At 37.7% G+C, this 27,241-nt stretch overlaps 3 protein-coding genes and 1 pseudogene across 5 annotated transcripts; all 4 read left to right on the forward strand.

The window, feature by feature from the left end:
* The first annotated feature begins 256 nt into the window (after window positions 1–256).
* Window positions 257–14,503, forward strand: LOC131313173 (heavy metal-associated isoprenylated plant protein 3-like). Its single transcript, XM_058341326.1, has 3 exons — window positions 257–643; window positions 14,089–14,337; window positions 14,417–14,503. Exons 1-3 carry the CDS (start codon window positions 257–259, stop codon window positions 14,501–14,503), a joined length of 723 nt encoding a protein of 240 aa, XP_058197309.1.
* Window positions 12,683–21,268, forward strand: LOC131313265 (protein WHAT'S THIS FACTOR 1 homolog, chloroplastic-like). Its single transcript, XM_058341481.1, has 4 exons — window positions 12,683–12,771; window positions 13,997–14,337; window positions 14,417–18,334; window positions 19,618–21,268. The coding sequence occupies exon 3, from the start codon at window positions 16,483–16,485 to the stop codon at window positions 17,710–17,712; it is 1,230 nt and encodes a 409-aa protein (XP_058197464.1). The 5' UTR covers window positions 12,683–12,771; window positions 13,997–14,337; window positions 14,417–16,482; the 3' UTR covers window positions 17,713–18,334; window positions 19,618–21,268.
* On the forward strand, window positions 19,620–26,161 carry LOC131313266 (uncharacterized). Of its 3 annotated transcripts, XM_058341482.1 has the most exons (3): window positions 19,625–19,761; window positions 23,323–23,421; window positions 24,665–26,161. In XM_058341482.1, exon 3 carries the CDS (start codon window positions 25,413–25,415, stop codon window positions 25,971–25,973), a length of 561 nt encoding a protein of 186 aa, XP_058197465.1. In that variant the 5' UTR covers window positions 19,625–19,761; window positions 23,323–23,421; window positions 24,665–25,412; the 3' UTR covers window positions 25,974–26,161. The 3 variants fall into 3 exon arrangements, with proteins under 3 accessions (XP_058197466.1, XP_058197465.1, XP_058197467.1); XM_058341483.1 differs by lacking the exons at window positions 23,323–23,421; window positions 24,665–26,161 and adding an exon at window positions 20,421–21,268 and having other exon boundaries at window positions 19,620–19,761; XM_058341484.1 differs by lacking the exons at window positions 19,625–19,761; window positions 23,323–23,421; window positions 24,665–26,161 and adding exons at window positions 20,378–20,629; window positions 20,693–21,268.
* LOC131314865 (protein WHAT'S THIS FACTOR 1 homolog, chloroplastic-like) lies at window positions 21,648–23,305 on the forward strand (annotated as a pseudogene).
* Window positions 26,162–27,241: the final 1,080 nt, after the last annotated feature.

The following is a 27,241-nucleotide window of genomic DNA, read 5'->3' on the forward strand; positions in this document are numbered from 1 at the left end:
AATTTCGGATTTCCTTAACGATGAAGATTAGTTTGTGGTGTATGTTTAGTCATTTGCAGTTGACTCTTGTAATTTGTATCTATAAATACTTTCCATCCATAGAATTAATCGTCTCTCCCTTCCCTTTGCATACTTCCTTGCCCTTTTCTGTTCCCACACGAATTTAATTGAGAGATACTTTTTTTTTTTAAATTTATTTTCTGTCCATTTTCTTGACGACTCATTTGTGTAAGGTTACAAAGGAGTATTATTTTCAATGGCGCCGAATCAAAAGGGGTTTGTTCTCAAGTTGTCTAACTATTGCAAATGCAATGGTTGCGACAAAACGTTGAATAAGCTGCTTGAAATCGATGGAGTCCATTCAACGAACATCGATGCAAAGACAGGGGAGCTTACCGTTTCGGGCCCTGTAGATCCGGAAAAGGTCATAAGGTTCCTTGAAAAAAAGGGCAAAAAAGCAAAGCTCATTACGGAGGAAATTCAGCCGAAAAGAAACAACCACCGCAATGCACAAATTATAAAGCTGCCTGCGGCCAGCATGCCACAGCCAGTAGTTGTTCAAGAATTCAAAGTGTTAAAACAATTCGAGATGACCTGTTCAAAGAACGTGAAGGTGACGTTCAATGGGAAGAACATAGATGAGGTGAGCACACAAAGTGATACCCGAATAAAGAAGGTCCTGGTTATGAGCCATCGGCGCCTCCGTTGTCCAGACAAGTTTGGGTCATGAGGAAAAGTCTAAGCAGCTGCAAGATCATGTTGTGCATGTAGGAAATGATAAACTTGTTGCGTTTTATTCAATAAATCGGGAGTTATATTAATTTCCCTTGTGGCTTAATTTTCATGTTTAATTTGCTAGTGGAAAGTAATTATATTTTGAAGTTATAAAGAGTATTAATGGAGTTAAGATTGTGAAAGCTCGATCCGATCCCTAATATTAAAAGTGAAGTGGAGATCATGGGTAATTGGGTACAATTCTTGTTAGATAGAGGTAGTGGGTTACATTTTGTGTTTACTAGTATAAATTTGCATATGTAATTTATTTTCAAGTATGAGTGAATAAACTATTGTGAGTTAATTTGTGTCTGTGCTCTTGCCTCCAATAATGCATGTGGTCGTCTTCTTCTTCTTCTTTCTTTCTTTTTTACTTTGGATACCTCATTTTTACCTTTCGGATTTGAGAATAAATTTGTGAATAATGCATTTAGAAAATAGAGAGATAGATCATAGAGGCACAATCTCCAATCAATCACATAAGTTTTTGCATTCCCATTTTGGATTCTCATTAATTTCGGCCTAAGATATATGTCATACCTTTCCCTAATCTATATTCACAAAATTCCAATCGTGGTCCCAACCGCGTTCCATTTGAAGACAACTTGCATCTAACCTGTCATGTACGCCTTTGAGTTTCCATATTATTATTTGATCCAATTCTTATTTGCATTAGTTGGCCAGATAAAAATCTTTTATTTGGACTATGAATTTGTAATTACAAGTTTCCAGTTTTGCCTTTTCCATAAAAGAACAAAGGATCCACCTAAAAAGCTAATAAAAAGGTGAAAATATGTATGTTGAACGCCTATTAAAAAGATTGTAACGAGTTTCCATCCAAACAGGCCAATAAGGTACATGTTCACGCTAAATCCTAGAAATAAGAGGGTGTTCCGCTAACCCTTCTTTTTATAAAAGTTATTTTTCTTCAATTTTCAAAACTCAAATATAGTGAAAATGAAAAATAATTTTTTGATTTTTTTGCTCCGTATAAAAGATCTCAATGAAATCTATCAAACAAGATCCATATTAGTAAAAAAATTATTTGCGTAAACACATAATTTTTGGGCTTGAAATTTACCTCCCTTTTCAAAAATCCACTTTTTGAAAAAGTGGAACACTCTCTAAGACCTTGTTGTATCGAAAACATGTCTAAAAAATTTAATTCAATTTTAATTTTTGTCGTAAATTCAGCATATTATTAATATTTTATTGATCGGGGAATGCTATTAATTGAATTGCTTAATACTAGCGTCCTACATCCTCTCTCTCTCTCTCTCTTTTTATTGTACGTCCTCCTATCAACTCATGATATGTATGTGCAAACATATTATCTTCGGCACTTAATTAAGAGTTTGCTCCTTTCTTTTGTGTTATCGATTCTAATTACGGGACCAATCATTTTTTTAGTTTTATTTGAGCCCCCTTTAGTGGATTGTTGGATTAGTTCTTCTAGAATTAGCGGAGGTACACGTAACCGAGACACCTTTGAGTTATGGAAAATATGTTTTCTATTTCAAGTACCTAATATGCCATATATGTTTGAACAACAGAAAAGTACGTTGATCTTTTGGTAGGCTGGGGTAGGGCTCCTAATTTTATCATTTTCCTTGATCCTTAAGCGTGTTATACTCCCAGCTTGGAGGCCACGCATATGAAGGGTCCAATTAATTCGTCGGTATTGACTGATAGTCAGCTAATAGTGCCATGTTTGATGTCTTTTTTTTCAAAAAAATGAGAATGTTTCTGCGTCTTTTAATAGTTCTAAGAAATAAAAAAATTACCGACTTGGGCTTTATACATTCTCCATTGAATCTACTATTAAGGTGGAAGGCCGATCGAGGACGTAGTCTTTTTTTTAATTTCTTTATTTTTTTTCCTCAGTAAAAAGTGGACGTACAGGGGCGGCCAGTATAGTTGACTCGACTTGGATGTGATCATAGGGGAGCTCACCCACTTTGGGAATGTCCGGATTTGAGCCATAGTTAACTCAGTCAGGAAGAAAATATTTGTCTATCACTAAGTTGCGAGACCTGTCATCAAAATCCCACTGAAGTGCAATTAACTAGACATGAAGCCCCCTCAATCCAACTATATATTTCTAAGTCGACTCAAACTCAGAATCGATGGAGGGAAAGTTTTAACCCCGCTTAGCCACCTGAACTATACCACCCCCGTCTTAAAAGGCCGAGTAGTAGTCAATTACACGAAAGTACTGCTAGTACTAAACTCCATTGCTCATTAGTTTTCTACAGTAAAATGTAACAAACTAAACAAATAGACTAGAAAAGTTCGTAGACCCGTTTTAAGACATTCTCTTAATGATCAATTTTAAGCAAAGAATGAAAGAACCAATGGGGCATCCATTGTACACAAAACTCATTTCAGAACGCGGTAAATAAAATTGAGTATGAGAGTTTTGGGAGTTGGCTTGATGGTCAAGACCTAAGACTTGTGGATTTATGTCGTCTCAGATCTTAAGTTCAAAACTTTTTACATGATATCTACTTTAATGGTACTCTCCTAAAAAACATATCTATTTTAATGGGATCAATCCATATTGAACTTTGTGACTTTAAATAAAATCCTCGCTAGCCAACAATGGCATTTGTCCTCTTGAGTTTAGTCGAGGTACGTGTGAGCTTACCTAAAAATCTTGAGTCATAAAATTAAAAGTACCTTTTTAAAAAAAATAAACTGATATAAAAATCATGTAAAACAAATCTCTGTATAGCCTCTAGCCTTACTCCGTTCGCTCCAGGCTTCTAGCAAATTCACACGTACCAAACCCGTCAGTGACGCCACTCCCCGTGAGTAAAATGACGATACATACATGACATCATAACTATCACCCCAGCCAGCCCCATCGCTGCCGTCCACTGAATTTAGACTTTTTCTTCTTTTATTTATACGAACACCGATTCTTTTGATAAATAAATAATAAAAAAAAATAGTAGTACTACTAAGAAAGAAGAACACCGATTCCTCGTAAAACAATAACAGCTTCCTAGTACTCCCGGTTGGAAATTCACCCCACGTGTGGTGTGAATGAGATCTCTGAGAAGTCAGAGAAGGCTGCAGTTGGCAGCCTGGGGATGACTTTGGAATCTCACGCATGAAAGAGCATTAAAATGCTCTTGGATTGTTCTCTCCTTTCTCTGCTATATATATATATATATATATGTGGTCTGTGAGGGGTGAGATCTTAGGAGGGGAGCCGGCTCTCTCCGGAGAGGTTTTTTCAAAGTTTGTAAATATTGTTCGAGTATATATATAAATAGAGTTGTTTTTCTTTTGATATCAGTGTGTGTTGTGTGCGTGAGTGACCCCCGGGCACAACACTCCCGATCAAACCTATGAAGATTTTTTTCACAAATTTAACAAAGTAGTAATTAAGATCTTTAAATAAGTGCAAAATTCTAAGGACATATGTGCAACAGTAGTACTTCATGCTTGTTTTGATTTGAAAATATATAGCACGACTTCTGTTATAAACTACTCTATCAATATTGAACGGATAATTCCCCCTAGTCCTTAGGTGGATCCGCTAGTGGTGATGAGAAGCATTGTAAATTAATTGTCCAAGTCAAACTTTAAAGACTTTATAGGAGTAATTATTAAACTTAAAGAATGAGGATCGCCCTGACAGCCCAAATGGGACATGAGTCCACAACCTTCGTATAATGAGCCTAGCTTTTGTACTGACTAATTATTCATACTTTTAATTATTATTCTTTTCTCATTATCCATATCTTCAATTATTATTTTCATTTCTCTCTTCACTTATTACTTCTACTTTCAATCATTACTCTCATAAAAAAAATTCTCAAAAACTCATCCAAACACAACATTAGAATGCCAAAATTGAACGTCTCACTTTTAAATAAATATTAATTTATTTGGAAAAAGGAAAAATCATAGCAAATCGACCGAACGCGATACTGTGATAAGACTATTGAACTACATACAATCCAATAACCTCCATGATATACACCCTACAAACGTTATGTTTGTTGTGTTTTGGTCTAATTTAATTAGGTTGTGCTTCTCTCCCCTTTCCCCTCTCTAGAATTTGAGATCTCCTAGTATTACTTCCTCCATCCCGCAAAAAATAGTCTGTCACAAAAGGACTTGAAATTTTTGGATTAAGAAAATACTTCTGTGCGTAAATTTTGAATTTCTTGGCATCGAGATAAAAGATCTTTTAAAGTGGATTGATTATCTTTGCGGAATTAATGGAGGGAGTAGTGTGTTCTTCCACCGTCAAAAGACCCTTTTTTCGGGTTGATCAAACCGTCAAAAGACTCAAAACAAGTTTTGCACGAGTCTTTCACGCACCCAACCACCCCGGCACCCACTTGCCAGAATCACTACTTTAGGCTTAAGTTGTAGGGCTGTAAACAAGCCGATCGAAAACTCAAGCTCGAACTTGGCTCGTTTACTAACAAGCCGAGCTGAGCCTTAACGAGTCAAGCCGAGCCAAGCTCGCGAGCTGCTCGGTTCTTTTACAGCTCTACGTAATTGATCCAAATGGAAAAGATTTTTTCGTTGGCCTGGCCACGTAGATTGGACGTGTCAAATGCAATGTTCAGCTTCTGGAAGATCAAAATGTAGTATAGTAGAGACATTGGTTTTTCCTTAACAAAAGGACATTCTAAATTAACGACCTACACAAATTAAAATAGCAAAAGATAAAAGTCATTTGACCGACTTTGATATATTCTCCCATTATGTACGTTCATAAATTTAACGGTTTTCCCATGTGTATATATGAATTAGTTGAGTTGATATTTTGGCCCACGTGATTGTATGTTGGTTAGGTACGTTGCATCTACTGCTATCAAGTGGGGGTGTGACAGCGGTGTCGAGCGGCCGATTCGACTGTTTATCTCGACAATTGACGGCTAAGATTCAAGCAACAAACTGTTCAGATTTTTATGTGCTCGAATTAGATCCGAACCGTTCTTGCCAAGAATAACGACGGAATCAATTATTCAACACTGATGTCTAACACCCCGCGTGGCAACATCTCCCATGCACGCAATTGGATATTGTAAAGCTAGCTATTCTATTCACCGTGAGAGAGACGGCCCAATAGAGACGAGAGGGATCCACCTGGAATCACCTCAGCCTTCCGAGTCCCGACAGACCATATCAATTATCAATGCTTTTTGGCGCCTCCTCTTCTACTAACACACGAGAAATTTTTCAGTGCCGGATGGGTGCAGCTAATGTGGTGTTCGTTTGGCGCTTTTGAATGGTCCGGATGTATCAAGCGAGCATTACGTGGTACCCATTCGACACTGAAAAATTTCTTATAACACACACTCCCCCGTCCTCAAAGTTTTAGTCCATTTTTCGCACTTTAACATTAATTTAAGGAGACCCCATTTTTACTCTCCAAAACAAATTAGAATCCAAAGTTATATTTGTACTAGGTGGTGGTAAAAGAGGAAGGAAGGGATAAAATATGTAATGTCATACTTGTTTTTCCTTGACTCGTCAAAGTGGACAGTAAATTTGAGACATCCAAAACAAATTAGACCAAAACTATGGGACAAGGGAGTACATTTCAGGACACCTGAACAAGACTTGTCTGTCGTTGGAGGGGGAACTGTACGGCAAACTCTGACCTTTGATTTCGCTCACATTGTATAGAACTTTAGTCATTTACAAAAATGGGGTCGATCGAATATCGAATAAATTCTGATAAGAACACATTTATATATATCGAAATAAACGTGCTCTTCAAGTTATGATCCAATATGCCCGCTTCAAGTTATAAATAGTACACCCAATTCTTTTTGTTTCTATGCATATAAAATTGTTCCAATAAGATATTACTCAATGTCGAATCGACTTAACCTTTGGCATGGCTATAGCATTGAGCTCTGCAATCTAAACGAAACCAATCATCCAGATGGAGGTGCAACGAAATCGCAGTTTGCGGGGCTGCACAGGGGACCTGTGCAATCCCCACTCGAACAGCAAAAAAGCAGTTTAATTCCTACATTTTAAATGCAAGAGAAATGTACTCGTGTAGAATTTGAAGTCTAGTACTAGGAGACAAACTTTTACAAGTCATTTATTATTCATTTTTGGTTTATTCTTTTGTCTATAATACAATAGTACTATAAAATTTTGATGGAGGGAGAGCACTCATACTACTTTAATGCTCAGCCCGTCTAAATATTTCTAACCACCCAGGCACCCACTTGCTAGTGTGACTGCTTTCGGTTCAAATGATCTAAATAAAAAAGATTTGCTCGTTGGCCGCGTAGATAATGGATTTTCTCCTTAACAAATGGACAAATTTTTGAGAATACAAATGGGGCACGCAATTGGATTTTTTCTTCTTTTTTTTTTTTTTAGGTCTTTTGGATGTTCTTTTAGGTCTTTTCAATTGGATTTGTTGTGGAAAAACCCTACTAAAGTTTCACTTTTGATTTGACCACGTACCTTAAAGGAGCAAACTTTGACCCAATTATTATTCATTTTGAAAATTGGTTTCGCTCACATTACAGAGCTCGTTGAGCACTTCAGTCAGGTAAAAAACAAGCCAATTAATCTGATACCTAACCTATTGAAATCTGACCAACACCTAATCAAGTTCCTTGGTGTAAAGTTTTTTACCCCTTTTAGAACCTGAGCGGCATGCATATATTTGTGCTCTTACGTACAACCCTGGATCAGATACACCCTAAAAAGAAAAGGAACCATTGAATCTCAAAAAAGGATTTAATAATTTACTGGTGAGTGTAAGTAAGATTAATTAGTTTTTGACTGTGTTACTCATTTGTGGTTCAACAACTACTGCTTTGTGCAGTTGGTAAGTCACTGCCTCCCCTTTATGGATGGCCTCTGAATCCACCATGCTAACCCTAATACCCCCCACTAATCCTCGCTGATGTATATCGTCTAACAAAAAAAAAACTAATTTGTGGTTCATTCTTTTGTCTATATATATAATTATAAAAATGGCGGAGTAAGATTTTGGTGGAGAGGGGGCACTCATACTATATGTACTTTAATATCTAGTCCATTTTAAATCCCTAATCTACCCAAATAAGAATGGAAATTAAGTAAAAAGATATATTTCAAAATTTGGTGGATTCGAGTACTTATTGCAACTTTTCTATTGTATCTGTCCAAATAATTAAAAATGTGGTAACTCCTAATTAATCTCAAATCTAATTGGAGAAATAAAAACATTTGACGAAAAAAACCCAATAATCACAATTATGTTAGCACTTTTCGGGATTGTCCAAAATCTCCATTGGTATTTTGTTGTATCAACTCCGGTTGATTGTAAAGGGTAGGCTCTTAGGGGGTAGTTGCTCGCTCGATGCTCTTCCCTTTTTCTGTGCCAAGTTGACCACTATGAAGTCGATTTATTTGTGTGAGAGGTAAGCGCATTGTACAACAACACATCATGCATTTCTGCATGTTTGCCTTTCTTATAAAACTCTCCGAAAATTAGTTTTCCATATATATATATATACAGTCAAGTTCCGGTGAGGGATCCCTTATTTTTTTAAAATGCGGGACTTTCCTTCCCGATTGAATTTCGATGATCCGAGCCGCTCAAAGTGATCAGAACGTGATTTTAAGGGTCCCCGCGAGAAATCAGCAAAAAAAATGACCGGGAAGGGCTTCATCCGAGCAGTTTTCATTGAACGGTTCAAAAAAAACTGCTCGGATGAAGCCCTTCCCGGTCATTTTTTTTGCTGATTTCTCGCGGGAACCCTTAAAATCACGTTCTGCACACATTGAACGGTTCGGATTTTCAAAATTTGATCGGGAAATGAAAGTCCCGCATTTTAAAAAAGTGAGGGATCCCTCACTTGATAATTTGTGTGTATATATATAATTTGTGTGTATATATATATACACACAAATTATCAAGTGAGGGATCCCTCACTTTTTTAAAATGCGGGACTTTCATTTCCCGATCAAATTTTGAAAATCCGAACCGTTCAATGTGTGCAGAACGTGATTTTAAGGGTTCCCGCGAGAAATCAGCAAAAAAAATGACCGGGAAGGGCTTCATCCGAGCAGTTTTTTTTGAACCGTTCAATGAAAACTGCTCGGATGAAGCCCTTCCCGGTCATTTTTTTTGCTGATTTCTCGCGGGGACCCTTAAAATCACGTTCTGATCACTTTGAGCGGCTCGGATCATCGAAATTCAATCGGGAAGGGGAGTCCCGCATTTTAAAAAAATGCGGGATCCCTTACCGGAACCCGACTGTATATATATATATATATATATATATATATATATATATATATATCATTATCATTATCATTATCATTACGAGATTTTCCTTTTAGAGCATAAAAAATAAAGATTGCACGATTGTCTTTCCGAAAATTCTTCGAGAATTTGCTTTCCATGCATACACCTTTGAATTATGGAAAATACGTTTTCTATTTCATGTACCTAATATCTACATAATAAGGGAGAAGAGTTTTTGAATCTTATCTCTCTATAAATCTTAATCATTGATTTGCATCATAAATCCTACAGCTCTCTCTCTCAAACAATATTAATTGCACAACTGCAACTAATTAGATCTCAAATTACGTCGTGCCTTTAGGCACAGACAAACCCTAGTATGTAATATGTTTGAACAACACAAAAGTACGTTGATCTTTTGGTCTCAGCTGGTAGGGCTGCTAATTTTATCGTTTTCCTTGATCCGTGTTATACTCCTAGCTTGGAGGCCACGCATTGAAGGGTGGAATTCGTCGGTAATGACTTCTAGTCAGCTAATAGTGCCATGTTTGGTGTCGTTTTTTCCAAAAAAAATGACAATGTTTCTGCGTCTTTTTTTAATAGTTCTAAGAAATAAAAAAAAATTACCGACTTGGGCTTTAAACTTTCTCCTTAATTTGAATCTACTATTAAGGTGGAAAGGCCGACAACGTGTAGTCTTTTCTCTTCTTTTTTTTCCCCTCATTAAAAAGTGGACTAGGGCGGCTAGTGTAGTTGACTCTATTTAGATGTGATCATAGAGGAGCTCACCCGCTTTGGAGATGTCAGAATTTGAGCCATAGTTGACTTGGCCGGGAAGAAAATATTTGTCTATCACCAAGTCGCGAGATCTGTCATCAAAATCCTACCGAAGTGCAATTAACTAGACATGATGCCCTCTCAACCCAACTATATAATTTTAAGTCGACTCGAACTCAGAATCAATGGAGGGAAAGAGTTTTAACCCGGTTACCTTAGCCACCTGAACTACCACCCCAGTCTTAATTAAAACTTAAAAGGCCGAGTAGTAGTCAATTATACAAAACTGCTAGTACTAAACTCCATTGCTCAGTAGTTTTTTACAGTAAGATGTAACAAACTACGAAACAAATAGACTAGAAAAGTTCGTAGACCCGTTTTACGACATTCTTTTAATGATCAACCAATGGGGCATCTATTGTACACAAAACTTATTTCAGAACGCGGAAAATAAAATTGAGTATGAGAGTTGGCTTGATGGTCAAGACCTAAGATTTGTGGATTTATGTCGTCCCAGATTTTAAGTTCAAAACTTTTTACATGCTACCTACTTTAGTGAGACTTTCCTAAAAAAACATATCTATTTTAATGGGATCAATTCATACTGAACTTTGTGACTTTAAATAGAACCCTCGTTAGCGAACAATTGCATTTGTCCTCTTGAGTTTAGTCGAGGTATGTGTGAGCTTGCCTAAGAACCTTGAGTCATAAAATTAATTTACACGAAATTAAAAGTACTTATAATCTGATATAAATCATGTAAAAAAATCATTCTGGCCTCGATTGTTTAAGGGTTTTGGATTGGGAAATGCTAGGTAAAAAAAAAACTTACCACGAAAGTACCCCGAAAACAATAATCAATGGTTGAGAATCACTTTGATGATTGTGTCATACACATCAGAGTGAATCTCAACCATTAATTGATCTTTTCGGGGTAGTTTCAGGATAAATTTTCTTTGTCCCTAGCATTTCTGTTTTGGATTTTAGATTCTAATCATTATTATATTTCTTTTCAATTATTATTCTCATTTTTCTTCTTATCTCTCTTTCCAATCATTATCTTTATTTTCAATTATTTTTCTACTTCTTTCTACATTCATTAACTACAAATCTAAATCCAAAATAACCAAAACAATCGGAGTCTCTGATTTTCCTTTCTGTAATACCCTAGCCTTACTCCCTTCCCTCCAGGCTACTAGCAAATTCACACGTCCCAAACACGTCAGTGACGTCACTCCCCGTGAGTAAAATGACGATACAAACATGACATCATTGTTAAGCCAGCTCACTAACTCTGGTTAAAAAGTGTAGTTAAGGAGGTGGTTTAGGTGGCTGTTTAAACAAAATTAAAGGGTTGTTAAGGCTGTTAGGTGGTCTTCTCCAGCTCAGCTTTGACTTCCACCTCAGCAATCCAAGTTTGTGTTTCTCATCCAATTAGAAAGTTGCACGGGTCTTGTGTGTTTTTTGAGTCTTGTTTGTATAAATAGATCAGAACAATGATTTGTAAGGTAGCAAAAAAACAAACAAACAGTTGAAACAAAAATGAAACTTGCTACGTTTGTTTCTCTCTCTCTAGATTTTCTCATGGTATTAGAGCGGAGCTCATTTCACTCTATATTTTAAAAAAATTATAATCCACACTTTACGATGACAGATCAGCAAAAATACTGCACGATGATAGGACCCAAAAGTGACTACACATAACAGACCTCAAACGCGGCTGCACGTGAGCGGAGATGTTAAGAAAATAGAGTCCCATATTACTTGGGAGTAGAATGGGTAATCACCTAATAACATTTGGAACCTTTCCACTCATTACCAATTGATTTTAAAATGGATATAAAATTTCTTCATGGTATTAGAGCTGTGTGACGCAAGTCTTTCAATTCGATATCCTGAAGTTGTTCTCGCTCAAGATTAGAGTACAGAAATAGTCTTCGTTCAAGATTAGAGTACATAAAATTATCTTCATTTCGTCTTCTCTTGGACCTTTTGCATGGCTATAACATCCAGCTCTGCAATCTAAACGAAACCGATTATCGAGATGGATGTGCAACGAAGAAGTCGCAGTTTGCTGGGCTGCAGAGGGGACCTGTGCAATCCCCACTCGAACAGCAAAAAAGCAGTTTAATTCCTACATTTTAAATGCAAGAGAAATGTACTCGTGTAGAATTTGAAGTCTAGAACTAGGCCAGAAATTAACAAACTTTAAAAAGTCATTTATTATTCATTTGTGGTTTATTCTTTTGTCTATAATAGTAGTACAATAAAATTTTGATGGAGGGAGAGCACTCATACTACTTTAATGCTCAGCCCGTTTAAATATTTCTAACCTACCCATTTAAAGAATGAAAACTAATTCAAAAAATACCTAACAAGATGGATTCTAGCTATGTTGTTTCTTATCTATCCAAATAATTAAATCGTGAAATTTATACTTTTTTATAAGTGCACTCCGAATTTTTTTTTTTATTGTCTGTAATTCGAAACAATAAAATACCATTTTTGCCCCTCCTCAAAAAAATACCATTTTGCAAAGCATTTATAAAATGTGGAGTGCGATAACTCATCTCCTCCCTCCAGACTCCAGTGGTGACCAAGGTTCAAGCCCCACGAGGAGCAGGGCTATGGATATTCTCTGGACCTCCCTGTGCTAATCTTAACACCCCACTAACCCTCACTGATGTATATCATCTGACAAAAAAAAAAATCGAAAATCCTGCATTTTAAGAAAACATGTTAGTAGTATGTTACATGTGGTTTGAGCTAGAGAGAAGATATTCGTTATTGTTGTTGGATTTAAAAAAGAAGCCGTCATCAATTAGGTAATGGATACATATAAAAATAGAAAAATGAATCAGCTATCTAGCCGGCCCCTCTTCCATAAATATTAACGGTAGCCTTCATCTCCATCATAGGAAATAGGAATTGTCTCTCCCTTCCTTTGTAGGAGTAGTATATTTCTAAGAGCTACTTTTGCGACGGTCAGTCTCTGGCTTCTCCTAAAATTACTATAGAGTAGTTCTGTATTATATAGGAATCGGATCAAGTTAATTTGCTCGCCCGGCTATGGAACCATTTTCATTTTTCGGATTTTGTGCCCTTCCGATTTGATGTTCATAGCTGATCGATTAATTTGTATTATTCTGTTGCTTGGTGGTGGTTTTCAAAAACACGTTAGTTGTCTTGGAAAATTTTAGTTTTCTGGATCTTCTTTTACTGTGTGTGTTCGAAAACATAAACGCATCAATTTGCACATCTTTGTTTAAATAATACATGCATCGTTTGTATCATATTTATTCTTTAGCAAAAACACTTTCTGCCATTTTAAAAATCTTTTTAACATTTTTCTAAACACGGATTTTGTTTCCAAAAAAGAAAATTTTGTTGAGGAATTATCAAAGTTGTTAATCGAACGACAATCAAAGAAGTACTTACAAAAATCGCTTTGCTCACCAGCAACGTGCTGCTGTCTCCGAATTCGGGGTCCACTCCGGTCTCGCTCTAATGATCGAAAGCGTTCACTTTGTAGAGCTTGTCGGGGTCGGGGGGGGGGGGGGGGGGGGGGGGGTGTTGCTGTCCCCTTGGGGCAGCAACGTGCAAATTCGGGGCCCACTCCGGTCTCGCTCCAATAATCGGAAACGTTCACTTTGTAGAGCTTGTCGAGTAGAACATCTATGCAAAAAAATCAGCTTAATTGGATATCATTAAGTGCCTGATTGGAGCCCATATGACTCTCGGTCCATGGGTTACGGTGGATTTGATCCAGTGTTTCGGATCCATTCTTTTCAAGATAAAAAGGTTCCGATCAAACACTTAATGATATCCAATTAAGTTAATTTTTTGCATGATTGTTTTGCTCGACGAGCTCTACAAAGTAAACACTTCCGATCATCGGAACGATATCAGAGTGGATACCGAATTCGGGGACAGCAGCACGCTTCTGCCCCAAGGGGACAGCTCCCCCCCCCCCCCTATTATATAGAGAACCAAACTTTTTGAATTTCCTCCGTGAAAAAAAATTTGAAATTTTTTTTTTTTGGAAATTCTACTGCTTGTGATTTTCCTTCTGTCAATTTTTTTTGATGACTCTTTGTGAGAGAAGCTATTAATCAACTCTTGGTAGCCATGCTAAGCATGTTATAAATTAATTTTCTATTTTCTAGCTCCACAGATGACTAATTAATTCAATCTCCAATATACATGCAGAAGGTTAGAAAGAACTACTATTCTTTTCAATGGCGTATCCGAAGAGTTTTGTTCTCGAGTTGGCTAAAAATTGCCAATGCCAATGTTGCAAGGAAAAGCTGGAGAAGGTGGAAAAGATCGATGGCGTCCATTCATTATCCATAGATCTGAAGACAGGGCAGATGACCATTTCAGGCACCGTAGACCCGCAAAAGGTCATAAGGTACCTTGAAAAACATCACAAACAAGCAAAGCTCGTTCCTGAGGAAATTCCGCCAAAAAGAAACAACCAATGGGAATTTGAACAACTGGAGATAATAACCTATAGGAAGGTGACAATCAATGGGAAGAACAAAGATGAGGTGAGTACACAAAACGATGCCTAGAAAAAATATTTGTCATGGATTCGATGATGATCATTACCGTGGCACAAAATTGCAGGGTGATTGTAGCAGCGGACATGGCACTGGCACTTCTTTTAGCGGCTGGCGACCCCATGGCAAAGATATTATTCCCCGCCACTGGTGACCGGTTACGAACAATCGGCTCCTCCATTGTCAAGATATGGCGTAATACCCTAGACTCCTAATTAACTTAATTTGCCTTAAGTTCACTTTTATGAGCATGTTAGTCCTAAAATTGATGGGATTAATTTACTATGTGATGCATATGCATAGAGTCGTTAGAGTCGCGAATATCTTTGAGTAAATTGATGTGATTACATGATTCGATTTACTGCGTGAATGTCTTCCTCAAGATTTCTGTTGTTCATCGATGTGTGGTTATGTTATGCCCACAATTTTTGTCAGTTCTATAGAGACAGTACGTTTATAGTCTTAATATGATCAATGGAATTGCTTTAACTTGAATGTATGTTTTCATATGCATTTGGAAGCGCGTACTCTTTAATATATCTACGGCAAACGTGTAGCCCATGTATTTGTTATTCACTCGAGCTTATAGTACTTAACGAAATTATAATTCAGATTTTTCAGGAGAGATGAGCAGTGAAGGAGTATAGAGCAAAAGTCTCGTTTCCGTGCTGGCCGCAGTGGCAGCAACCCAAAATAAATATCTAGCTGTTTATAGTTTTGTATTTATTGCAAGTGTTGAGACTAGCTATCTTGTACATACTACTTTTCTTTATGGTTCGATCTGTTTAATTAAAGTTTGTAAATTAAGGTTTGTGTAGGCATGTAGTAGGAAAAGGACAGCTCTGAGTGGTGTTTGGTTTTTGGGCTATTTTGGTTCATTTTACAGTATTTTTCTCCCTTTAAAGTTTCCGCTGCTATTTTAGTTAATTATCCCATTTTCAGGTAATGCGATGGAGATTACAGGTTGAATAGGCCTTTGGTGTGGATTGTCACTGACACTTTGTCATGGCTAAACTTTAGGGGATGGGATTGAGTCGTGACATATAGGGAGCACCAAAATATTTTTTTAAAAAAGCAATTAATTCAAAAAAATTGTCTATTTTGAATTATTTTTGTCTTTAGAAACTTTTTATTCTTAACTTTTTACCTTTTGGCTCTGTTTGATAGGAGAGGGATTGGATTAGATGGGATTGTGGTCAATGGATTATTAGGGGGGAGGGGAATTATTAGTTAAGGGATTATTTGGGAGTATACTCTCTCATATCCCATGTTTGTTTGTGCATGGAATTCAGCAACGGCCAAGATAAATCCTGTGTGTCTTACGTTTGTTTTGAATGTCGCTTGATAAGGATTAATGGCTCAATTATCCATATTGCGCCTAGTGCAATTTATATATGAGTGATTCTATAGGAACCCAAAAAATTATCTCTAACAGTGACTACTCTTTACAACCACCTCAATTAATTTGATCCCGAAAAAAAAAAAAACCTTGATTTTCAATTGATTATTTAGGAGTATCAGGACCAGTTTTGTTCTTTTTATTGATTGAGAGAGAGAGATGAATGAACACTCCATAAAATTCCAACTTTGCTAGAGGTACGTACACATTGAGTATTTGACCCATCTCGGATCCTAAAAATTGATCTAATTTTGTTTAAAATGGGTTGTTTAGAGCTTCTATGAAAAATAAACTCTATTCAAAATCGGTAAAGGCATATATGAAACATACAACTTTTCTTCACAAGATAGGCTTAGTTTATGAAGCAAAGTTAGATATTTTGTAAATATTTTTACTGATAATTTGTTGGGTGTATTTTTTATAAGGACCCTAAATAAACTATTTTGAATAAAATGAGCAATTCAGATCACTTTTGTAGGACCCCGATATGGGTGCAAAACGCGATGTATGTACCGATGTGTATGTACTCATAGACTTTTCGTAAAAATTAACGTATCTTCAAATCGGGATGTTAAACTCGCAAAACGACGTCGCTGAGAGGGACTGTTTGGTTGACCGGAAATACACTTTCCCTCCACCCAGAAAAGAGATCGGCAGCACAAAACCCTAACCCTAACTAAATTCAGACCCAGCACACGTACGATCGGCCACCGTCGCTTGATTAGATCTCAGGTATGCTATTCGGCGCACTCTCCATCTCTTCCCACTTGAATTCTAAACCTAGGGTTTGGTTTCAGTCCACTTATTCAATCTCAAGCCTCAAAGTAGTATGGCGTAAAGACGAGAAACTGGACGACGCCATAGTAAACGAAAAACAATGGAGACTCTCCGCAAGAGTCGTCAAACAAGTCCTAAACGAGCCTGGCCAAGTCATCCCCCTTCGATACCTGGAGAAACGTCGCGAAAGGATGCGTCTTCCGGTCAAAGTCAAGACCTTTCTGGCCCAAAACCCCGGCCTGTTCGACACCTATCTCGATCGAATCAGGCCCAAGTCGGAGCCGGTCCCGTTTATTCGAGTCGGCTATAGGCTTCAGCGGTTTTTAGAAGAAGAGAAGCGAATTTATAGTGAAAATGAGCAGTTAATTGTCGCGAAGTTGTGCAAGCTGTTAATGATGGCGAAGGATAAGGTGGTTAGTGCAGACAAATTGGAACATGTCAAGAGGGAATTTGGGTTCCCCATTGATTTTATGGTGAATTTGGTGCCGAAATACCCTGAATATTTTCGGTTAGTTGGGTGTCCAGGAGAGGGGAAATCGTTTCTTGAACTGGTTTCATGGAAACCCGAGTTTGCGAAATCAACAATTGAGGAAAGGGCGGAGGAGGAATCGAATTTGATAGGGATAAGGGTTAGGCCGTCTTTCAACGTTAAGCTTCCCCGAGGGTTCTCTCTTAGGAAAGAAATGAGGGAATGGGTTAGGGATTGGATGGAGCTTCCCTATGTTTCGCCTTATGAAGATGCATCCGATTTGGACCAAGCATCGCGAGAAATGGAGAAAAGGACAGTTGGGGTTTTCCACGAGTTGCTCTCGCTCTCTCTTTTCAAGAGGATACCAGTCCCGATTTTGGGGAAGTTTACTGAAGAGTATAGGTTTTCAAATGCATTTGCAAGTGTGTTCACTAGACATTCGGGAATATTCTACCTTTCTTTGAAAGGTGGGATAAAGACTGCAATGCTGAGGGAAGCATACAAGGGAAGTGAGTTGATTGACCGGGATCCGCTTCTCGAAATAAATGACAATTTTGTCGAGTTGTTGGCCGAGGGACACAAGGAGCGAGCTGAGCAGTTGAGGTTGAAGAGGGAAACTGTTCAGAAAGATATGGAAATGATGGCATTGAGAAATAGTGAACAAGGTTGTTATGCTTGTGGGGACGATATGCAGAAAATTGAAGATTTAGATAGTTAATGAATTCAAACCTGAAATATGTTGGAAGCTTTGAAGTCAGCCTTGTATTGTCAAAATTTGTTCTGAATTCAGTTCAAGGACTTATTATATTTGGCCCAAATGAGGAGGCTATGGATGTGGTTAATGGGAAAAAATGAGGGATATGTACTGCCGGTATTCCTCGTACAAAGATTTTCTTCTCATGTGCTCATACAGCTTCATGGTGTCCCCAGATAGTCTGTTGTACAGTCTCTGTATTTTGCCAGGATCTTTTAATGTTGGAGATATCTGCCTATAAGAGTCATGAAGAATAAGCTAATCTACAGCACAAAGTTGACAAAGAAGCAGTCATCTAGGTATTTGGTAGTACAAATCTGCGATCTGAATTGATATTACTTGAAATCATGATAGTGAGAAACGACTCAAAGGGGTATATCCTTTTAATGAAATTTTCATGATGGAATCTACTTTGTATTGATGTGAAACGAAACTGAAGTTATTGCTAACTGAAATAATCTGCATATGATACCTCTTCGTGCTGCTGCCACAACAAATGAAACTGTTTACCAGGCTCTGAGTACATTCCCTAACATCACAAATGCCCACTGCCGCAATATCCTAAATCCGTTCCAGTATCATGGAGGTAGATCGTTTTCATTGAGCAAAGTTTTTAGTACCCTGTTTGGTTCTGTGTGTCCATTAGGTTTATATTTTAATATTTAATAGCTTAGGAATGTGTTTTATATTGAGATTCTAGTCCTGCATGTTTTTTTTGAACTTGCATGGCTCGAATATTAATTTTCATGAAATAGGAAGATTATAAAAGGACGATTGAGTAATTATTTGTAGATCTCTAGATTGCTATTAGTTTTAGTTTGTTGGGAATTATGTTTGCAGATTGATGAATATGGCAGGCGTACTGTGGTAGGCTGCAAGATGCCGCTGAAGTGATGGTTCAGAAGAATTGTCTCGTTTAAACAAAATGCTGTTTAGAGTTTCAGTTTTAAAACTTGAACATTTAATTATTTCAATTTTTTTTTTGATCTGTTAAGCTTCCTTTGAAAATATCTGAGACATTTATTGCTCTGGCAGTGATGCGTTATATAATCGTGGTTTCCCTTTGGTAGATATCTCATCTTGCTCTTCTGTAATTGTCTTTTACCATTACTTTCTTCGGTGACTATTTCGGCAACAGACACATCTACATCAGGAGCCATCAGAGATTAACCCTGTCATTGTGGTAAACTTGACAACTAATTGCAAGGCTAGCCTGCAAAAAATAGAGAATAATTTAACAAAACTTTGGTGATATTATTCTTAAACGACCAGTTGTTTCAGCGATATAGAAGAAAGCCCCATGTAATTCGCTTTAGAGCAAATGTACTTTCCAAGTGAAGAAGGGAGGGTTTCAAAGTTTTAGCATTACTGGATCTCTTCAAGCTGCATAGCTGCAATTGTTAATGTCATCACTAACTTCTTCTTAATAAATAAGAAAATTGAAGTCATGAAAACTTTATATTCCCTGAGGCCCTGTGGAAATGCTCTTTAATGGAACTTTACCTTTAGCTAGCCGTGACTAAGAAACCACAGGTTTCGGGTCCCAAATAAATTCAAGGATCTGTTCGATATATATATTTATATATTATCTTGATTTGATTGTAGTATACATAAAGGCAAAATCTATCCATTGAAAAATGGATGTTTGTGCATGCAAATTCCTTGCCTTGCTTATAGGACTAGTTGATGAACTCTAGTTTAATAGAAACTTTAGAAGTGTATAAACTGCAAGGAAGTTCCTAAATGCCAGTTTTTTTCCCAACTGTTATAAAGTGTGCCTACATCAGCTTATCTACACATGTTTTCAATGTTTCATGGCTTATCTATTTCGCGATGTTAATGTGTCTGTAATGTTCTGGTGTATTGCAGGATAATCCTTCACTATTTTGTGGACATGGAAGCCTCATGTAGAAGGAGAATTGAGTTACACTACCATCTTTCCCTCTTTGGGAGGATGATCAGTTCGATGAAGTGGTGGTAATTGTTATTCTGCAGTGATGGCTTCAAATTCTGGTAACTTTGCGATGTACGTTAATTGTAATGACTTAGACATAAAACCGGTGAACAAGACCTATCAAGAATTATTTGGCTTGAAATTAGAATCCTCATTGGTGTCCATTTTTTGAAGTCAGAGAACCCAAATCCACCACATCATTCTATAACACTCTTGTTCAGTTTTTCTGTTGTACTACATTGCGCTTTAAGCGTTGGATCTCGGGAGTTGTCATCAGGCTGATGGCCCATAATCATTGACAAAACTACCTGATTCATTTTCCTTTCCACAAATGACAAAACTATCCTATTTTTCTCGTAAAACCATCCTATTTTTGTGGTACATGGTGAGTTACAGCATTCTTGTCATTCGTACTTCTCTTTATGCAATATATACTCCAACATAGAAAAGTACTCCTCACACAAGATGAATGAGGATCTCTAAACTACTCGTAAGCTAAACTTCTCTTTTAGATAGCCAACTATATCGGAACACGTTCTTTTTCCTCCTCTTTTTATAGTCACCCAACTAGAAAGCCTAAGGTAATGAAAAGTACATAAGTCATTAGTATATAACCAAAAGAAAGGAAAACACAATAACCACACCCCACTTTGTCTTTGCAAAGCATCAGTAAAAATGGTGGTAATGGCAAACATTAAAGAGATTCTAACATCCGCAGTCTTCATTGCGATCCTGTCACTCATCCCCAAAATCCAGTCCCAGTCAAATGGTCCTCCAGTCTGCATCACCCAGCTTGCACAGCTGAACCGCGCTTGTGCTTTTCTGCCTTATACACCACCTGACGCACCTCCTTCTCCTCCGGATGATGACGGTGATGATGATCATGGCCGCATGGATAACGTCACCAACCAAAGCCTCGTTGATGACGGTGATGATGATCATGGCCGCATGGATAATGTCACCAACCACCACCGTCATCGTCATGATGATGATGATGGTGATGACCACCACCGTCATCATCATCATCATCACCACCACCACCACAGGCACAGACATAGCCAGGGACGCAGAGCATCGGACGCAGAAGATGATTGTTGCACGATGTTGAACGAGGTGGACGCCGTGTGTGTCTGCAGTTTGCTGCTTCGCTTGCCTCTTTTCCTTTCCAAACCGGAGCACAATTACTCTGTTATAGTTAATGATGAATGTGAGGTCACTTTTGAATGTCGAGGTATATTTGGAGATTAGAGATCGTATCCTGGCTTCAACTGGATATTCTGGGGGAGATTTTGTGTGGGTTCGTTTCCAGGCCCCAAAGGATAAATAAAGTTAAGAACAAAAATAAGAATAAAAATAAGAGTCTATTTGGTTGTTTACGTCTTGGTTTGTAAGTTTGAGTCATGGTTATCTATTTTGTTTACTGAAATCTTGAAGAATCATGGGAATTTATGTTCTTGTTTACGTCTTGGTTTGTAAGTTTGAGGCATGATTGTCTACTTTGTTTACTGAAATTTTGAAGAATCATGGAAATTTATGCTCAGTTGTTATATGCTTGTTCACTGATTATTTCATGAACATGCTAGCTATCCAATAACGAGCACGTTGTGGGAATGATTCTGTTTGTAGCATTGCTCGAATTCTTACTATGGCATTTAAAGGTTAATTTTGATCGATCTATTATGCATCTGGAGCCTGCGGTAAATTGATCAAGTAGAAAACAGATCAAGGGCATGGAATCCACTGGATACATATTAGTTAGATGAAGAACTCAAAATGGGTCCTTTAACCTCCTATTTTTTTTTCTTGAACTGAATCCTTTAACCTCGAAGCTGGACTTTATGGAGAGGGACTGGGTTGTCCAGAAATACACTTTCCCACTCCATAGAGAATCAGTGGTAGAACACCCAAAACCCTAACCATAACTAATTTCAAAACCTGATAACGATCGGCTGCAGTTGCTTCAGTTGACCTCAGGTATGCTATTTGGCACTCATCCATCTCTTCTCACTTGAATTCTAGAGCTAGGGTTTGGTTTCAATTCACGTCTTCAATTTCAAGCCTAAAAGTAGTATGGCGTAAAGACCAGAAACCAGACGAGGCCATAGAAAACGATAAACAATGGAGACTCTGTGTAAGAGTCGTCAAAGAAGTCCTAAACGAGCCAGGCCAAGTTATCCCACTTCAATACTTAGAGAAACGACGCAAAAGAATGCGTCTTCCGATGAAAATCAACACCTTCCTGAACCTGAAACCCTGGCCTTTTCGATACCTATCTTGATCGAATCAAACCCACATCGGAGCCAGTCCCGTTTATTCGAGTTGGCGATAGGCTTTAGCGTTTTTTGGAAGAAGAGAGGCGAATTTATAGTGAAAATGAGCTGTTAAATGTTGTGAAGTTGTGTAAGTTGTTAATGATGGCGAAGGATAAGGTGGTTAGTGCAGACAAACTGGTACACGTCCATAGGGAATTTGGGTTCCCTAATGATTTATGGTGAGTTTGGTGCTGAAATACCCTGAATATTTTCTGTTAGTTGGGTGTCCGGGAGAGGGAAAATCGTCTCTTGAACTTGTTTCATGGACACCCAGAGTTTGTGAAATCAGCAATTGAGGAAGGGGCAGAGGAGGAATCAAATTTGACAGGGATAAGGGTTAGGCTGTATTTCGACGTAAAGCTTCTCCAGGGTTCTTTCTTAGGAAGGAAATGAGGGAATGGGTTAGGGATTGGATGGAGCATCCATATATTTTGCCTTGTGAAGATGCATCCGATTTGGACCAAGCATCACGAGAAATGGAGAAAAGGACAGTTGGGCTTTTCCACGAGTTTGCTCTGCTGTCTCTTTTCAAGAGGATACCAGTGCCAATTTTGGGGAAGTTCACTGAAGAGTATAGGTTTTCTGCAAGTGTGTTCACAAGGCATTCAGGAATATTCTCTGTTTCTTTGAAAGGTGGGATAAAGACTGCAATACTGAGGGAAGCGTACAAGGGAAGTGAATTGATTGACCTGGATCCGCTCCTCGAAAGAAATGACAAGATTGTTGAGTTGTTGGCCGAGGGACACAGGGAGAGAGCTTAGCAGTTGAGGTTGCAGAGGGAAACTGTTCAGAAAGATATGGAAATGATGGCATTGAGAAATAGAGAATGAGGTTGTTACGCTTGTGGGGAAGAAATACACAAAGTTGAAGATTTAGATAGTGAATGAAACCAAAATGGCTTACATATTCATATGCATCTTCCTCGCTTGGAAATGGAGCAAGCAAAAATTCCCTGTTATATGTTGTAAGCTTCGAAGTCAGTTGTGTATCCTGAAACTTTTGTGCTTGATATATGTGAAGGACTTATCATATTTGGCTCAATGACAAGGCTTTGGAAGTGGTTCGTGTGAATAAGTTTGGGATATGTACTACTGGTAATGCTCGTAGAAAGGTTTTCACCCCATATGCTCATTACAACAACTTCATGGTGTCCTGAAATAGTCTCAGTCTTCAATAAAATCACTGTATTTTTCCAGGATCTTGTAATGTTGCGGACATCTGCCTTCAAAATATTTGATTGTTTTTCAAAGTGATGAAAGGGGGTGAAATAGTTTCTCAGTCTTCAGTAAAATCACAGTATTTTTCCAGGATCTTGTGTAATGTTGCGGACACCTGCCTTCAAAATATTTGAGAATGAAGGAATGTGCCAATTTTCTGCACAAAGTTGACAAAGAAGCCTCATTCCAGGTATTTGGTAGTATATATCTGTGGTGTTAATATATAGAACATGAAAAGATGATAGTGAGAAACGATTCAATGAGGTATTTTATATTATGAAGTATTCGTGTAGGGGAATGTACTTTGTGTTGATGTGAAACCAAACGGAAGCTATTGCCTACTGAATAGAATTTGCATATGCTGTCACTTTGGGGTGCTGCCACAACGAGTGAAACTATTTACATTGCACTGAATACATTCCCTAATAGTATCACAAATGCCACTGCAGCTATATTGCCAGCAATAAAATATACTCGTATATCGTTACTTGGTTCCAGTGTCATGTAGACAAATCCTTTTCATTGAGCAAAGTTTTTGCCCTGGTTGTTATGTGTGTCTGTTAGCTTTATATTTTTACATTTAATAGTATCTGAATATATTTTCTGATGCAATTCTAATCATCTGTGTTTCTAAACTTTCATGGCTCCAATATTAATTTTCATGAAGTAGGAAGATTATAAAAGGACGACAGAGTTATTACATAAAGATTACAAGTATTTTTTTTAGTCAGTAATGAATCATGTTTGTAGATTGAATGCGCGGGCATATTGAGGTAGGCTGCAGGAAGCAATCGAAGCAATGGTTCAGACGAATTGTCTCATTTAAATGTAAAGCTGTTTTGACTTGCGATTTCAACCCAAGAGTAGTAATTATTTCACTTAGTTGCCAAGTTATTTGATTAATAAAGTTTTCTTTGATTATGTTTGAGACAAAGAAAACCCTGTATTCGTATGATTGCAAGGCTTGCCTGGCCATTAATAGACAATAAACTGTTATATGCTAACAGTTGTTTCCGTTATATAGAAGAGAGCCCCATGTAATTTGCTTTAGATCAAGTACGCTTTCCAGGTGAACAAAGAAGGGTTTCATATTTTTGGCATAGCTGAATCTCCTCAAGTTCCTTACTTGCAAGAGTAGATTTCATTAATATCTTTTTCTTCTTAATGAAAAAGGAAATCGAAGAACATCAATCATTGAGATATATGTTTGCACTTGCAAATACCTTGCATCTTGTTGATAGGACTAGTAGATGGACTCTAGCTAAATCGGAACTATAGAATGAAATGGAAGTTTTGTGAATAAACTCCACGCCAGTTTTTACCGCTATGAAGTGTGCCTACATCAGCTAATCCCCATAACAATTTTCATGCTTATCTATGCCATGAGACTCATGATATTGATATTTTTTTGTTTATGTTCTTGTCTATTGCAGGATAATCATTCGCCTGTTTTGCACAAAGTAATGCTATAGGAGAGCTGGTTTACACTGTCTTCATGACTTTGGGGAGATGATCAGTTAGACGAAGTGATGGCGATTGTGATGCTGCTTTTGGCTTTCAAATTCCGGTAACTTTGTGATGGTCGCCTTAGTTTTACTTAGACATAGCGGTGCACAACTTTCACCGAGAATGATTTGGTAGTGATAATTCTTGAAATTAGAATCCTGGTTGATGTCAATATTGTTTGAAGTTAGAGAACCCAAATCCACCTCTTCATTCTATTATGCTTATTTTTTGCTCAGTTTGCATGATGTGCTACGTTGCACTTTGGGAATTGGATCTCGGGAGTTGTCATAAGGCTGATGGCCCATGATCATTTACGAAACTACCTAATTTTTCCTTTCTACAAATTTTTCTCGTACTTGTGAGTTAACGCAATCCTGGCATTGCTACTTCTGTTTCGGACAATATACTCCGGCCCCCAAGTACGTACTCCTCACACAAGATGAATGAGGCTCTCAAAAGTCTAAACTACTCATAAACCTAAACTTCTCCTTTACATAACCAACTATACTGGACACGTTCTTTTTCCTGCTCGTTTTTTTGGTCACCCAACAAGAAAACCCCAGGTAATGAAAAGTGTATGTCTGTATGAGTCACTTGTATATAAACAAAAGAAATGGAAACACAATAACCACATACTGCTATGCATTTGCAAAGCATCAGTAAAAAAAAGTGGTAATGGCGAAAATGGAAGAGATTCTGACATTCGCAGTCTTCGCTGCGATCCTGTTACTCATTCCCAAAATCCAGTCCCAGTCAGATGTTCCTCCGCTCTGCATCACCCAGTTTGCACTGGTGAACCACGCTTGTGCATTTCTGCCTTACACTCCGCCTGATGACGACGATACACCTCCTTCCCCGCCTGATGACGACGATTCTACACCTCCTTCCCCACCAGATGACGACAGTGATGGTGGTGGTGGTGGTGGTGATGACCAGGGTCGTTTTGATAATGGTAACAACTACAACCAAAGCCTCGTTGACGACGATAGTGGTGATGACCACCACAACCACCACCACCATCACCGCCACCACAGGCACAGGCATAGGCAGGGACACAGTGCATCGGATGTAGAAGATGAATGTTGCAGGTGGTTGAAGGAGGTGGACGACGAGTGTGTCTGCGGTTTGCTGCTTCGCTTGCCTCCTTACCTCTCCAAACTGGAGCACGATTACACTGTCATAGTTAACGACGACTGCGAGGTCACTTTCGAGTGTCCAGGTAAATACGGAGAATAGAGATCGTATCCTGGCTTCAACTGGATGTTCCGGGGGAGATTTTGTGTGGGGTTCGTTTCCAGGTCCCAAAGGGTAAATAAAAATAAGAATAAAAATTGAGTGTCTGTTTGGTCGTTTACTTTTTACGTCTTGGTTTGTAAGTGTGAGTTACGGTTATCTACTTTTGTTTACTGAAATCTTGAAAAAAACATGGGTAACTGTTTGTGTTTGTAGCATTGTTCGAATTCTTTCTTCGTGTCGTCCTATTTAAAGGTTAATTTCGATGGATCGAGTATGCACCTGGACCTTGCAGTAAATTGATCAAGAAGATAAACAGAATCGTATGGATAGATGAAAGACTCGCAATCGACGTCAATTGTCAACGGTTTTGTCGTCTTGCAAAAAGACAAAAGCTACAAATGTTCTGATTAGTAGAATTTCTTTTTCCCCACTTTGGGATAAAGAATAAAAGATAGAGATGGATGGATGATATAGATATTCCCAAGGACCCAAAGCTGAAAGTCTTGCTAATTTTTTATGAAATGGGGAGCTGCTGTGCACAAGTGCGCATACGTGTTGTGCACCATGTTGGTCGTCTGTTCGGTCATCCGACAGTTCGGATGTTTTCTTGGTAATGAACGACTGAGAGTTGTTCATTGTCGAGATGAGATCTAAATCGTCGGATGGCCGAATGGACGGTCCAGATTGTGCACAACATACATGCTGTGCACAGCAGCCCCCGGAGGAAAAGTATTGCTAATTTTTTTATGTGAGGAAAAGTATTGATTTTCTTTTGTTTATAATTCTAAGAACATCCACAGTGGAATAACCAAGATCATAGAGTTGCTAAAGTTAGCAATATTTTTTTTTTAAAAAAAGTGCTCACAGTGGCATAATCAAACTTATAACCTTTTAGCAACTCATCAAATTTTGGTTCTTGGATAATCAAAACTAGCAACATTTTGCCAATAACTAAACTTTCTCTCTTTCATTTCTGATTTCTCTCTCATATTTTAAAAAAAAAGCTTTTGTTTTTGTTTTTGCAAAAACAGTAAAACTGTATTTTATTAAAAAAATGTTTTTTTTTAACTGTCTTTTTTTTTCAAAAAATTTTATTTTTAAAAAAAATATTTTTTTTTCAAAAACTATTTTTTAATTCTAAAAAGCGTTTTTTTCAAAAAAAAAGTTTTCAAAAAATTATTTTCCATTTCTAATAACCTGTTTTTATTAGTTTGAAACCTATTTTTAAAAAAATTATTTTATATATTGACAATTTTTAGATTTTTATA

This window comes from Rhododendron vialii, chromosome 13a (genome assembly GCF_030253575.1).
Source record: "Rhododendron vialii isolate Sample 1 chromosome 13a, ASM3025357v1".
Lineage (NCBI taxonomy): Eukaryota > Viridiplantae > Streptophyta > Magnoliopsida > Ericales > Ericaceae > Rhododendron > Rhododendron vialii.